This window comes from Anarhichas minor, unplaced genomic scaffold (assembly GCF_050575085.1).
Source record: "Anarhichas minor isolate MPS153535 unplaced genomic scaffold, ASM5057508v1 ptg000074l, whole genome shotgun sequence".
NCBI lineage: Eukaryota > Metazoa > Chordata > Actinopteri > Perciformes > Anarhichadidae > Anarhichas > Anarhichas minor.
Genome location: NW_027466520.1, coordinates 6,631,142 through 6,646,742, shown reverse-complemented (window position 1 = coordinate 6,646,742; position 15,601 = coordinate 6,631,142). Strand labels below are relative to the sequence as shown.

The window sequence follows — 15,601 nt, the reverse complement described above, 5'->3', positions numbered from 1 at the left end:
TTAAGTTAAAACTTTACAGCTGATCTAGTCAAGTAATCTTGACCTTTAAATAATTTCACATTCCCAAGACATCCGTCTGCAGCCTTGACCTTTCACGTGGCTCCCTTGGCTGGTGTTATTTTTGCTCTTGATGATAAAGTGGAGATGGTGATGATGCTGTAATGAGGTGCCGAGATCAGGAACAACATGTTCCATATTTTAGGCTACAGTTTGGATTGTGTCGCCCTCTTGTGGAATAAAGACAATATATATATATATATATATATCATGACAGAAACAAGACAAACAGAAGCAGTTGTGGAGGTCTCTGGGCCTCCTGAACTGTGTTACACAACAGTGGATTATTTTTAGTTGTCTCAGTAAATCTCTTGAGTTAATCCTCACATTAAAAGGTGTTTTGGGGCGTGGCTCTTATACCAGGGGTAGGGGGATAATACACTTTTTTATTTTTTCATGTTTAAAGAAAAGAAAACATATTAGTGAGTGCATGTATATCATGGTATATTCCCTTAACTGCACTAGTGGAATTATGAACACAGCTAGCCCAGGAAAAAATAAATCCCTACCAGTAATATGATACGGAGGCGACAGTAGCTCAGTCCGCGGGGAGTTAGCTTGGGAGCCGGAGGGTCGCCGGTTTAAGTCCCCGCACAGACCAGATAGGCTTAAGGAGGGTGCACTGGAAGCTTGAGAGATACCAGATTGCCTCCTGAGTACTTCCGAAGTGCCCTTGAGTAAGGCACCGAACCCCCCCAACTGCTCAATGGGATCTGTATAGTAGCTGCCGACTGCTCCTAATGCTTGGATGGGTTAAATACAGAAACTAAATGTTACTACATTGTGCTGTGTACGATTGTGTGTGACAATCAAAACTTGATTCGATTTGAAACCTTCAGTTTACAAATTTGCATTTGTCGTAATGTTACAAAAGCAGCTGAATTTTCACCTTCTGCTCCAGAAATGTGTGCCAGTGCAGTTAAACTCCCTGCTGATCTTTGGCGCCTTTATTTTCTCCAAATGCTTGGCACAGTGGAGACGCTGCCAAGGAGTTACTCTGTGGGTGTCACGCGCTGTGCTGCTGGACTAAAATCCTTGACTGATACCCCCATCCTCCCATCCTCCACCACTGGAACAGTGCCAGAAGAGCAAAGAGGATCACCAGGGTCCGAAGGGTCTGATACAGTACATTCTTTATTGTTAAAGTTAAATGTCTCACTATGTTTTCTTGGGCAATGAAGGACTTTTTTTTAAAGCATATTATTCCATAATTTCTGTGCACACAAGTTTCCTGACCCATTAGCGATGGGCTGTGAAGTGTAAGCATTATTTTATTCACCATACACACACTTTGTTTGTTGTATATTTTCATACAAATGGCAAAGGTTCAGTCCATCAGACGCTTTATTATCATCATATACACATAAAAAAATGATTCAGCATGTGGGGATGGATCATTGATTTTATTGTTTGCACTCATCTTGACATTCTGTCAAGCACAGCAAGGAAACATGGCGGGTGGTGCCCGTATCCATGGATACAGGCTAGAGATGGCTGAGAGGTTGGAGGGGCTGGGGGCTGGTACAGAGGAGCCGAGTTGGCAGGGGTCCTGGCAGTCTCATTCTTTAATAGAGGTTCTTCTGCACGTAGGCGGCGATGTACTTGACGGCCAGCATGGTCTCCTCGCATGTGGGCTTGATCTGAGACTCGGGCAGCAGGAAGCCATAACGACCAGTGTCACGCAACTCGAAGGTGTAGGAATACTTCACTCCCATGTCGTAGGCCCAGTCATCAGAGCCTCCAGCTGCGGGGTCTGAAGGCAGATAAGGAGAGGGGGGGATATTCAGAGCGGGATACGCTGATGACCTGGAACATCCTGGATGTGTTTTTATACAAATACTGCTTTCAGGGGCCCAAAGAATCCTCTGTGTGCTAGAAATAGCTTTCTCTCATAATAGGCAATACGCTTTTGTTGCCTCTGAGGCCATATCTCTCAAAAAGAGGTTTGTGCATCGCAAACACATCATAATGCATATCATTATAGGTGTGAAATAGAATATCAAGGTCCCTCTAATACACTATTTCCCCACGGAGACCAATGCAGCTGCAGTATTTGCTGTACTTACAGATGGTTGCAGCACCAGGTCCACTGGTGTAGCGAGTACCATACAGACTACGCAGGGCAGCAGAGGCTCCCTCAGCAACCTTCAGCTACGATGTAGAGAAGAAACAAAGGTCAGAAGTGTTAAAAGGACCAATCAGATGTTTTTTTTACAAAGTACAGATATATTCATATGCTTATTGAATAGACAATCAGACAACATAGAAAATCTCTCTCTCTAAAGTTAGCTAACGTTAGCCACCATAGGCTTCTGGTCACACCAGACCAAGTAAGGTTGTATCAGCAAAACACCTGACTTTAATAAAAATGGGCAACACTTTGCTTATATTCTTTAACTCTTGAATTAAGGTATAATTGTGCCGCTAATTCTTTAGAAAGTTAAATAGTCTGGTTTCAAAGTGAAAAGAGTGTCTAATAAAGGAACAATACTACAACTTTAAAAATCCAGCTTGTTGTAAGAAAAGCAAATACATGTTGTTTTCCGTGCAGCATCCACCCACTGTTACATTTGTTTGGACAACATTTTTTCGCTGATATTACAGAAAATAGTAAAAAGCTTAAGTGAGTTCCAACAGGAAATGAAATCCCCAGACTAATGCACAAGCAGGAAATTATATTTCTACCAGAACAGATGAGTTATGACAGATCCCCGGAGTTCTTTTGTTCTATAAAGTGCCAGAAGAGAGCTTAAATTACGAGCCTCGGTTAGTGTGAGAGCTGGAGCAGGGGTGTGAGTGTTAACTGTACACCCCAGTGAGAGGTAAAAGAGCCATGAGAGTGAGGGAGTAGATGATTTGAAGCAGGCAAGTGTGGCCTTTAGATAAGACTTTGCTGAATTCTTACTTGAACTTTTATTCTAAATGTGCTGTCAATATAATAAACCATATACTGACACTTCTTTTACCTTTGATACTTGTATGATAATCATTATGAAGAGCCAGATTGATCCTGAATTCAACACACCTATGTCTGATGCATATGTTTCCAGCAAGGCTGTATACACAAGGCTGCCACACTATAGCGATGCATGTGACACTGTCATGATGAATAATTAAATAGTCATTGCGACAGACCAAGCACGTTAGTCAATAAGACCTCTGTGCTTATTCAGCGGTATGTCCGATACGCTATTCATGGCAGATAGTGATGACTTACCAGCTCACTGTGGTCCGCAGCCAGCTGGAAGGTGTAGGAATAGGGGAAGAGCAGCAGCTGGGAGTATGAGTGGATGGTGAGGTAGGCCTTGAGGACGGACTTGTTCCTGCGGATGAAGTCGGCAACGTTCTTGGCCTCGATCTCAGACTCAGGTTTGTTCCCGCAGTAGGTGTCGCTGCAGGGGTTGCTGGAGGCTCCAGTGGCTGTAATGAAAATTAGATTTCTTTTTTACTTCTTCAAATGCACCGTGACCGGGCTAAAAGTCATTCGATTTACTCGAGGAGTACTATGCAGCCTGTGAAAACTATTGTAGAAGGTCTTATACGGCTCAGGGGGGAGTTTGGGAAAATGATCCTGAGGATGTCATAGTGACGTCATAAGGTGACCTCTTTCAGGATGAGACCACAAATTTACAACACATCTTTGAATTGCTTTGTAGCCTTACGTTACACAATTTGGATTTGAAAGATGTGGATATTTTCAACAAATTATGGTACCAATTTGCATTATGGGAAATGTTGCATTCAAGGTTATTGGGGTGTGTCTTAAATGAAAACTAAAAGTCAAAATATCTCGGCCTCTGCTGCAAAGACTTTTGTCATTCAAAACAAATCTAGTTTCACATATATACCCCTTCTTTATTGAAGTGCAATATAAAATCGCTTGAGTACCCCTTTAAGACATACAGTAAACATGTATATGCTGCACTTACTGCACCAGCCAGCGTTGAAGTTCCTGTTGGGATCGGCACCAACGCAGTTGGATCCAGATTTCCTGGAGCGAGTCTTCCTCCACATCCTGCTCTAAAGTCCCCCAGTGGACAAAATAAACACGTGAGACATGCATTTAACAAATCAACGAACTCTTTAAGATAATAAACAAGACAGCACGGTCTCTATCAGATTCGAAGATGGAACTTACGCTCTTGTGGGTGTAGTCGTAGCCATCGATGTTAAAGACGGGCAGAACAAAGACATCCATCTGGTTGAGCAGGCTGGTCATCTGAGAATCACTGCCATAGGTGGACAGAGCCTGAGGAAGATTGGAAAACAAATATGTGCCGTTAACAGGGGAAGTCTTTGTATAAATGCTTGCCATGCCTATCCAGGTGTCTTCATTACCTCTTTGACAAACCACTGGCAGAAAGCAGGAGAGATCCACTCCCTCGCGTGGATACCACAATCCATGAAGATAGCGGGTTTGGTGGAGCTGGACTTCTTACCGAGCTGTGGTTGTTAAAAGTAATCATAAAACATTTAGATGTAAATCGGTGGTATATACACTTATCCGGAACTTTTCAACATGAGGGACTGATACAGCAGATAAGTCTTGTAATACCTTCAGGACAGTCATGGGGCGTCCCTCATAGGTGTTTCCAATCACCTGCTTGCTGATCAGATCAGAATTGGAGGAGGAAACAGAGTTAATCCAGGACTGGACCTGAAATTAAAGGAGTGGAAAATAAGAACAGGAAATAACAGTTCGGTCAGGGGAGAGATTGCGACTGATGATCTTTTTTCCTCTTACTTTGTCCCAGTTGTTGTACTTGGTGTAGCTGTGGGCTCTGGGAGAAGGCTTGTTGTCAGCCTGGGCATCGATAGCAGACTGCAAATCCTCAATCAGGACCCTGAAGAGGAATTCATTAAGTGTTAAAACATCACATGTAAAAAAAAAAAAATTGGAAATCAGATTTTTGCATCTTTGTCTCGTGACCTACTCATGCGCCATGTCATTCTGCTGCAGGATGGTGTACACCATATCCAGGTACATGGCAGGCACACGGATGTCCACGTCAATGTCGATGGTCACCAGCTCAGCGCTCTCGGGCCTCCAGAAGTCGACCTGCAGATGGCGCCAAAGTCAAACACTTGAGCATGTAGAGATATTCAGACGTGAAATCCAAATTCAAGCCTCTCATTTTGACAAACTGTGACGAGCTGAGAGACATTCTTATTGTGAAGTGAATATGACACGCCAAAAATCCAGCAACATAGACAGTAATTTGATACAAGCATTTAAAAAAAGAAGGTAGATATGATTTGCATATTTGAACGGGTTTTCAGTGAATTGACCAAAAACGTAGGTCCTGTCCAGCCTCTTCCATCATTAGCAAAGAAATGAAATCCCCGTAGTGAGTACAGATAGGATTATAAAGTAAGTTACCTCGATGCTCTTAGCCAGTTGCTTAATGAGAGTCACATGCTCATCAAGCACAGGCTTCAGACGGAAGACTTTCTCTCTAGAAAAAAACCAAAAAGATTGTTCACAAATACAGTACAATAGCCACAGTTTTATGGTTTAAATTACTGGGCCGTCTCTTGACCACAGTCAAATAATACTCTAGCTCTACTCTACTCTACTCTAGCTTCTGTGCTGGCCTTTCACAAGTAATTAAAGGTTTTCTGATAGAATAGTGGGTTATTCAAGGGCAGATACCAAAGGTTTATAACTATTATTTCTCATATACATGTTCGATTCCACTTTTCAAATAATGACACTAAACAGTGTGTATATACATTGAATTGCATGTGCATCAAGCTAAAGTGGTCCAATGGTTTTGGGGGCCTGTAGTTGAAGGGTTACTGGTTTGTACAATGCTGCCGTAATTTTGTCTGAGGACAAATGTTGAAAAATACTTGTTTAATAAATTTGAAAATCTCATGCTTTAATAATAACACTAACAAATTGCCACACTCATTAAAATTGACAGATTGACAATTGATGGCATGATTACATTGAACCATATTGTGACCTAAAGCCTACAGTACTCTCTTGGTCCACTGGTTAACATTAGCTAATATCACCCTATAATACATGCAGACAGGTCAAGAATCATTGTACAGCATGTCATCATTCTCGCTTCATGAGAAGTCATGATTAGCACTGCAATTCATACATTTTTTTTATAGCAATAGTGTCTCACATAACTCGTAAAATATAATGTATTTTTTTCTTTAACAGAGACTAAAGATTTACCCCTCGAAGCGAGTGATGTCAGCCAGGGCAAACGCCACCAATCCGAGAAGCAGGAGGACCTTCATGCTGTCAGTGAGGCTGGACACACCGCTTGACAGCATTTATAACCCTGACCTGCCGCCCATCCACCAATCCCCATCTGTGATAGAGCAGCGTGTCACACATGTGACGACCCTCTCTGCCCTGTCTGCCTGTTGCCTGGTTGTTTTTCTGCTTTCCTTGCAGGTGTGGAGGTGGGTGTGGCAGAGGGTCTTCAGGCAGAGGGTCCTGTGTGCCAGTATCAAAACCCTCTGGATTCTCAGTTGGTCTCTCTCTCCTTCCTGAGACACCCATTTTGGTTTTGGTTGCGGTTATGGTTTGTTTCTACACTATACAACACTGCATGTACACTTCCCACGCACACACGCTCACTTACACTGCTGAAATTACTGACTTCACATGTCATTGTTAGTTTATGTTTGTCTTTTATACTTTAAAATGAATAAATCATTTGTTAAACTGCTTCGTTGAGTGCATCTCCCTTTTTTGTCATGTTTGTGACACACATCCTTCTAAAAAGCTATTTATTTCTAGGGTGCTACGTGGAGGAACAGGGCCTATCTGATGTTTGGTCAATGATTAATAGATGCTGGAGGTGCTTGAGCAAGTTTTGAGCCAAGATCAGTTGATTTACGTTCTTAATAATTAACTGTTATTTCTGGATGTTTTGGTAACTAATGACATATTTTTATTACTAATCCGGATAGTTGGACTCATTCACTGTGAGGTGTGTCATACCAGCATGGACTGTAACCGTGATATTTAAAAATAAAATCATGTTAATAATACACATATTCTGATATAGTGTATATAATCCAGCTCCTCTTAAATAATTGAATATATACAGTTACAGTCAAAGACTATTAATTAATTTGACAAAAGAGACAAAATGCACATTAAATAGCTGAATAGATGAATAGATGAATTTAAATATTTTAATTAATAATTAAAAACAACTTTTGTAATAGTATCAACATTGTGAATTATTTTGGTCGTGATAATCATGTAGTGAAAATCAGTTATTGTGACAGCTCTATTATGTGGTGATAAAAAAATCAACTTAGCACTGTGTATTTTTACATTTTATTCATATTTTCACATATTCACAACCTGTACACTTATAGAGTAGGAAAAACAAAATCTATCAACATGTTTAAATATCACAAAGAAAACAACCAGAGATATTGACAATGATCACCCCGGAGTGTTGGTGTAGCACTCTTATTTATACAGCATGTTACTCCCAGACTAGGTAACATTTCATCATTTCAATGTTATTATGCAAACACTTAACCACAAACAGCATATACAGGCACTATAGTTATCAAATATGTTACCAACTGATATAAACATACATCACATTTTTGCTACACTTTACCAATAGTTCCATGTGTACAGCTGGCATGTGTCGATTATGATTTATATATTTTTTGTTTTTAGCTTTGGCATCTTTGCTGAGCACTTGATCACTGTTCCAACTGGTGAAACACCTACTGAGCACACAGAATGGTTATCACAGGACAATATATTACTGCACTGTGTCCTTAAGGCACCAAAGCGACAAAATCCTGCAGCATATGCATATCTCATGTAAATAATGGGATAAGTGATATGTACGTATATAGTCTTTTGTAGCATTGATATAGTAAATTCCTGGATTATTTAAAAACACAGACGTCAGTGACACTGACTTTAATTTAAAAGAGAAGACACATTTGCCCGCATGCATGTTACAAGTATGAGTGCCGTGTGACATGTAATAGTTTTTGAGTAGCATTGTACAAGGTGGATTTATTTTGGACTTACTTACAGAGGGACGTGAATACAACGTTTCAACCATTCTGCGTGTTTCAGTGCTTTGCAATACAGTTGGGGTTTTAAAAGCATGGAATGTCTCCATCCCCAGCCCCTTAACCACAAACCCAAAGAGCGGGGAGAGTAAACCTGGACTCTTTTTCTTCTTTGTCACTTAACGTCAGAAGAGGCCTTGCTTTTGGCTGTGAGGCTCAGTGCCTCAGAGGCACGAAAAGAGAGGGCACTCATCCTGGAGCTGATGCTCGGGTGAGACACTCTAACTCCATCTGGAGAGCAGCGCAACAGTCGCAGCAAGTTTTTGCGAAAGTTATTCCCAACAAAGCCGTACACAAGAGGGTTAACGCAGCTGTTGAAGTAGGCAATACAGATAGTGAAGGGCATGGCGGTGTCAATGATTTCTTTGATGGCACAGTTCTTTTCGAGTGACGGCTGGGTGAGCATATCCATCAAGTGGAACACCTGATGGGGCACCCAGCACAGGAAGAAGGCCAGGACAGCTGCTGCAAGCATGCGCAGCACCTCGTCATCCCGTGAACGGGAGCTTTTCTGGATGTGCCTCGCCCCCACCAGTGCACGTCCAATGAGGCAGTAACAGGTGATGATGATGACAAAGGGCACCAGGAAGCCGAGCAGGCTTTTCATCAGGCTGATGGCCAGCAGGAACTCTTTCGTAATTATGGGATTTTCAATGGTCGGGTGAAGAGTGCCACACAACACTGTAGTGGAGTTTTTGATGTTGTGGACATCCCTGCTCATTGCTGAGGGCACACTAAGCACAAAGGCAAAAAGCCAGATCACCACGCAGGTGATACGTGCGTACAGCACAGTGCGTAACCTGCGTGATCGCATTGGGTGGACGATGGCAAGATAACGGTCAATGCTGAGTGCTGTGAGGAAGAAGATGCTGGTGTAGAGGTTAAAAATCACCAGCAATGCACTGGCCTTGCACAGGAATCCTCCAAAGGGCCAGTGATAGCCTGTGGCGGTGAAGATGGCCCACATGGGCAGAGTGATGAGGAAGGTGAGGTCAGAAACAGCAAGATTGAGCACAAATATATGCGCCACCGTCTTGAGCTTCATGTAGCAGTAGATCACAGCCACTACCATACTGTTTCCAACAATGCCGATGACAAAGATACAGCCGTAGACGATGGGTACCAGGGTGAAGATGAATTCATGGCTTCCAGACATGCCGCACGTCAGAGCTATCCCGTCTGTCGCTCCTGTCGTTACGTTCTGCATTTTCCCTTTTTTAGTGCCAGATTCTGGGACTTTTAAACAGGGGGCCCTGTCAGCAGGGTGCGTCTGTGGTGACTGATACAGGCCTTGGGCGAGGGCCTCAGCCAGTCCTATAAAAGAAACACAACAAAAATGTCACAGGCAGTCTACGGGAAGAGCCATCATTACCGCTGGCATGGCCCATAAACGCTAATCCACACGAGCACCAATGAAAGCGCTCACCCTACACCAGCTCATTAAAGACCTGCACTATAAAGCCATCCTGACGCTTTATGTTATTTCTGTAAAATAAGAAGCCATGAAAAACAGATGTTGTATGTTACTCAATATTCCAAAAATGCCCTTTGAAACATCATTATTCAAACACTCTGCGTTCTCCCTTCTCCTTTAAATCGTCTCTCGGCTAATGAACGGCAACAGTAAAACAGTGCGGTGTTTATCAAATGGTCTGTCCATCTGGGTGGACTGTCAGCATCCGGAAGGAGAACATTATGCCTTGTGTTACGACCTTTGTTAATGAAGACTGCATGGCAAAGTGCGAGCTGAGATAACAACACCATTAAACACTGAGGTACTAAGGGAACAGAAAGGGGAGAGAACGAGAGGGCTGAGTCTCCAGTCACCGTAAAAGACATGTCACGTTTCAAACCCTTGGTGTGCTGAGATACGTTGTACCCAGCATGGGAACTTCTAATCAGCACACACCTAAACAAACAGGACAGCAGGGATTCGGCTCTGCGGAAACTTTACTCTGTGAGAAAATCAAACCTGCGTGCAGCGGAAAATTTGCCTCGGGGCTAGTTTTTGCTTCATTTGTACCAGCAGAATGTGAAATGGGAATATAAAACAAATTCTCCTCTTTATTGAGAGTCTTTATGTTTAATAGAATGGCTTAGTGAGTGTCATTAGTGGGGCTAATGTAATCATATTAGCATAAGCCTCATATATTCTATTACTATAGCTGCAAAGATAGTTTCTGTTACTAATTGCATGAACATGACAACATGTTTGTGGTTGCATTAAAACCAAACAGATGCCAGGGGAAAACGCACTCTGATTATCAGAGCTCAAAAAGTGAGCAGATAACGAAACCACCATGTTGTGTTTTTTAGAATATAAAGTTGATTATTTTGTATAATACAGATAAAAAAACAAATGTGCTGCCACAATAATAAATGTAAATCCTCCGATTACCAGTTTCGCTAAACTAAGCAGGCGTTTTGCCACAAGATGGCATTCTAGCCTCAAGATTTTACTCTTTCCATCTCACAGCTGACACAGTACAGCGATATCATGACTTATAGTACATCTAAAAAAATTAAAAGTTTCCTTTTGCATGAATCCAGTTGCTGCCATTGCTCTTACAGCTAATGTGGACTATATAATTGAATGCGCTTTTGAAAACCTTCCCTTCCTCTTGCCCTCTGGTTGGCCTTAAGACAGCCCTTACACTAGAACTATTTTATCTCCCAGTCAAATATCTCCTCATTTTCCACTGGGATTCAGTGGATGAATTTTTGGAAAGAAATCCCATGTGTGCACTAAAGCAACTACTGTATTAGTTGCAGATGTGGGGATTGTTGAGTGTGGAAGATGTGTGCATGCCAAGGGCCACAGAATAATGAGATATCCCTGCGGAGTCGTAGATAGGGTGAAGCCCCAACACAGATGTCATTGCTTGGATTTACAGTACATGTGTCTTCTTACTGTGATTAATATAGTGGGTGGCTTTAAATTTAAACTATACTGAAGTGAGTGACAAAACACATATCAGTTTCACAGTTTAGGGATTTGAAAGAGATTTTCTTACCATCAAGAAAATCTCTTGACGGAAAGATGATTTCTGATGACCACAAATGGAAATATGGGGATAAATGGACACCACATGCCTTTTAACATTGTTGGCTGGCATTTTAACCGCCTGTATTTTTCCATGAGGTGACGTGGCAAGGCGAGGGGACGTGTGTGGGGAGTGAATATAAACAAGGCTGAAAGTTATTGCTGCCTATATATGTACGTGAGCCATATAATAAAGGTGAGGTGGCACGGACAGAAGGTGACTCGGAAGCAGGTGATTTAGTGTGGCCGTGTCCAGTGAGTGAGCTCGGGAGTTAGATGGCACATTACTGAATGACGGCCATAAACCCCGGGTGACCACAGACAGGAAGGTAAACACCCACTTCACAAGGTCCACGAGCAAGCTGCATCCTCTCGGACGACACAATGGTCTGCGAGGCGCTGTTTGCAAACACACAGCTGCTTACAATGAATGCTAAAATCAGGATAGGAGGAAGTTTGGGCACATTTTTGCTCCACAGTGTAATGGCCGACTCCTGAATGTCGCTGTAGTGGCAACATTCCATTTTTAATCCTATTTCGGGGGTATGTGAATGCAGCCCCTTACTGGGATCATGGGAATTTCTTAAAAAGCTAAACCGAGGAAAATTAAAATCACAGTTGAGTTAGTCCGCATACGGATAGAATCGTGGTTCCCACCAACAGAGCTATCTGAGGCTGTCCCCGGCCTGAGCACCCGGCTGCTCTGACATGAGCACCACCATCTGGCTGCTCATAGAGAGAGCCACTAAAATGTTCGTTTGATGGAGTTAATGATTTATACCGGCCCATTATGAAGTGAGGCTCATCTTACTGGGAGCACACCACCTCAGCCACCCACCTCGTGATCATCCTCTCGTTTAGGCCTCATTTCAGGCCTTGTAGAGTAATAATACGGGTGTTTAAAACCTGGCCCTAGCCTCCTGCAACTCATTTCCTCCTCCGTCTCAACTTACAGGGTCTCACTTCAGCTGAAGAGGTTTTGAAGGAGGAAACTTGATAAAGAGCAAACTCATTGACTGCTAAAGTAACTCTTAAATGTTAAGTTTGTTGGTTGATTGCAATCAAAATAAATACACTGTTCAAAACCAGCACACTTCTCCATTTAAAATGTGTGCATCTTATACATCTGTGTTCAAAGAGAGAAAGAACAGAAGATTTTGATAAAGCGTGTGTGTGTGTGTGCGTGTGTGTGCGTGTGTGTGTGTGTGTGTGTGAGAGTGAGTGAGAGTGATAGTGTTCATGAACTAAATTAAGACTGGGCTTCTGCTTGCCAGAGAGGGGCTAATGGAAATATTGGCAGAGACCATGTTTGCATTTTTTTGTTTACAAAACTGCACTTTCATGTGACTTGCACAATTAAACAGCGCAGACTTCAGCCTCTAAAGCTTCCCTTCATTTCCTGTATGTACTTTATGAAATATGCTACTGACACTTTTGATTACAATAACATCACACATTATGAATCATTTTCCCTCCAAATTATTTTAAATCATTGAGATAGTTTGTAGAACCTGAAATCATATCAAATAACAGTGTCTGGCTCTCAAGAGTAGAGTTTGTCTCCAGCATAGAAACATCAGGGGGGAAACTAAGCACCTATAAAGTGAAACCCAAACAAAGCTCTTGGTTAAAGAACGTGATGTTGAGCAGCCTTCACTCTGAAGCCAGAACTTCTATATAATTAGGACGTTTAAGGAGCGCAGAGCTACTGTTTATCAGGAAGTGGATCCAAATCTCTATGGGGGAAATGAGACAATGTAAACTTTACCATAGACTCCATCCCTTTCTGCGTAAAGTTTGCATAATGCAGTTCTGGATTCTTCCCATCTCAACCGCACAGCTACAGTGTTTTTTTTTTTAAAGGCTCTGCCCGCACAGGACTTTCACATGAACAACTTGAACAAACAGCAACAACAGGTGGCAACGATAAAGTCAGTGAATACATCTAATTGGTCATTTTGTTCTATGCATTCGCTACATCTGCGTGTTCCCAAGGTAACGTCAGCGATCTTCAACAAAGGGCTTATGAGATAAATATTTACAGACTCCGAAAACTTTTTGCGCTGGTGTTGGAACATTAAAATCGCCTTAAAGCAGTCGCACTTAAAATATGCTTATCCAATGAGAGAGGCTTTTACAGAAAGTTACATTTAAAGAGTTTGTAGACTTTGACTGCCAAATATAGATTTTTACAAGTTGGTGAAACATCTTGTTGAAAGTGAGGTAATGTGAGCTCTTACCTGTGGTGCTGAATCAGGAGGCTGTTGATGCTTTCAGAGCAGGACAGACAGAGAGATAGAGAGACCACCTCAGTGTGCCAGTGGCTGCCTCTGATTTAACTTAACTGGTGGAGCGAGACGAGCAGGAATACCATCTGACACACAAACACTCCCCCCCTAGTCTCTCTCTCTCTCTCACACACACACACACACACACACACACACACACACACACACTACAATGATGCAGTCAGCTACGTATTGTCCTTTTACCCATTTCTCTCTAGAGCCAACAGCCTGCGCACACAAACAAACACACACAAGATCTTACACAATAGACCCTCTCCTCCACCTCCTCCTCCTCCCCTCTCTCCTCCTCCTCTCCTCTTTCCCCCGTACTCCCCAAGCACCATCTCCCTCTCCTCTCTCTTAATGTCTGCTTTTAATCACTCGCTTTCTCTTTCATATGAAATGTATTGCTGCCTCTGACAGGTAGAGCTGATTAAAGCGTCAAATCTAGGCCTGTTGCATATCTTTTGAGGGTGTTCAATTCAGCGTTACGGTTTAATTAACCAGACACACGGATGCACAGACAGCACTTTGTTTAATCTCACTTTAATATCTCAACCACATTTCTTCTCCCACTAGTGCTCATCTTTTATCCCATGACGGTCCCCTATCTATTGTCCTTCGCACAGCATGAAAGGAACGGTCAGGCTTTGATTGTGATTGGACCTGTCGGCACATTGTATTAATAGCTGCCACAGGCTTGGATCAGCGTGTATTAGGGGCTAGGAGAGGTGGGATACAGGCGGGGAGGAACTGGAGAGTTGGGTTACCGCTTGTCTTTCAGTCCTTGCTGGCCTTCCTAAAAACATTCCTCTTTTTCCAGTGCGATTCAGTTGTTACTCATTTGTCAAACTTTCTTTTCCCAAGAGGTGGATGCATTGATGGAGTGTGTGAACGTATGTGCATGTCAGGTGGACCGAGCTGACAACGCCCCATAATCTAGCTGGCTTTGCTGAGGCTATTTAAGTGTGACAAAGGCATTTGCTAATGAATGCGACTGGTGAAACTGTACTACAAAGAATAAGTTCACATAGGATAAAAGAATTTGATCGATGCGAAAGGGAGGAATTTTAAGCCTGCACACTTTACGGTTGTGTAATCAAGCTGTAATAAGAAAGAATTTCTATTTTTGACTGCATTCATCCATCAGACACTCTAAAGATATCTGTCTCTCACTATTCTTCTGTTTCTCAAGGTCTTGACAGGTGTTGAGAAGTGGGTCACATCCTCACCTCTCCGCTTCAGTCCAAAGCCACTATCGCAACTGTCATGGAGATGGATAGTGATGGATGATGCGGCAAGGCTGTCATCCTCTAAATCCCCTCGGTTTCAGTGTCTGCAGTGTTGACGGTGAAGAGAGCCATCACCTGGGTAAAAGACAAACAAGGAAAGAAAGGAAAAACAAACACTTTGGGCTAAGTGGAGGTCCTGTTTGGTGGCTTTTGCTCAGTCAGGTGTGACCTAGTCATTTGAGAAGGATTCACATTTACCAAGCTTTCTATGGCACACGGCATATAGGACGTCACACACGGTCAAAAGGCAACATGTACAAAGACCTGGAAAACGTTTTGAAAATACATGACATGCACCAGAGGACTCTTCAGTCTTTATACCTGTAATTTCTCAGGAAGGGCACGTTGCAGAGACGAGGACAATCTCTCACTTCTGTCTGAAACATGGCAACAGAGACATTTACGCCTCCAGGGTTATTATGATCAAGCTCCATTATGTCTTCAATAACCTTGGTGATAAGAATCATCCATTAGGCAAATGGTATCTTATTGCGTATCCTGTCACAGCAATGAGCACCCGTACGGTATCAAATCGCCTGCGTCTTGGTCTCGCTGTCACAAGGATTATCAACAATCTGTATCTGACCCATGAGACCTCTCAGGAAGTGAGGAGAGAGTTATGTATCAAGCTCCGAATCTTCACTGCATTTTCCACAAAACAAATAATTCTCTAGTAGGGACAGGATGTTGTTGCAACACCCCGCGCCATAACGTTGATTTACAAGCAGAAAACAGATGTTAATTTAAAAATGGTTGGAGATCTGGGGGGGGAGAAGATATGCCACTTTACCTTTTTAGAATAGATGGGTGGTGTTTATTTCAGGTCAGTTAGGGTGCAA

General features: G+C 42.5%; 2 protein-coding genes across 2 annotated transcripts; both read right to left on the bottom strand.

Annotated features, from left to right (window-relative positions):
• Nucleotides 1-1,622: 1,622 nt before the first annotated feature.
• On the bottom strand, nucleotides 1,623-6,315 carry cpb1 (carboxypeptidase B1 (tissue)). The gene is made up of 11 exons (XM_076080518.1): nucleotides 6,251-6,315; nucleotides 5,438-5,513; nucleotides 4,992-5,116; nucleotides 4,802-4,901; nucleotides 4,613-4,714; nucleotides 4,396-4,500; nucleotides 4,196-4,306; nucleotides 3,987-4,077; nucleotides 3,275-3,477; nucleotides 2,124-2,208; nucleotides 1,623-1,810 (listed from the first exon to the last, which is right to left on the bottom strand). The coding sequence occupies exons 1-11, from the start codon at nucleotides 6,313-6,315 to the stop codon at nucleotides 1,623-1,625; spliced, it is 1,251 nt and encodes a 416-aa protein (XP_075936633.1).
• Nucleotides 6,316-8,254: 1,939 nt separating this feature from the next.
• Nucleotides 8,255-9,346, bottom strand: agtr1b (angiotensin II receptor, type 1b). Its single transcript, XM_076080774.1, has one exon. It carries the CDS (start codon nucleotides 9,344-9,346, stop codon nucleotides 8,255-8,257), a length of 1,092 nt encoding a protein of 363 aa, XP_075936889.1.
• Between the last annotated feature and the right edge of the window lie 6,255 nt (nucleotides 9,347-15,601).

Bases quoted from the DNA above. Each gene is read 5' to 3' on its own strand.
- cpb1 (XM_076080518.1), bottom strand. From the start codon at position 6,315: ATGAAGGTCCTCCTGCTTCTCGGATTGGTGGCGTTTGCCCTGGCTGAC. The intron at 4,715-4,801 runs GTAAGAGGAAAA...CTTTAATTTCAG, and splicing joins AGTACAACAACTGGGACAAA to GTCCAGTCCTGGATTAACTC. The intron at 2,209-3,274 runs GTAAGTCATCAC...TCTACATCGTAG, and splicing joins CTGCGGACCACAGTGAGCTG to CTGAAGGTTGCTGAGGGAGC.
- agtr1b (XM_076080774.1), bottom strand. From the start codon at position 9,346: ATGCAGAACGTAACGACAGGAGCGACAGACGGGATAGCTCTGACGTGC.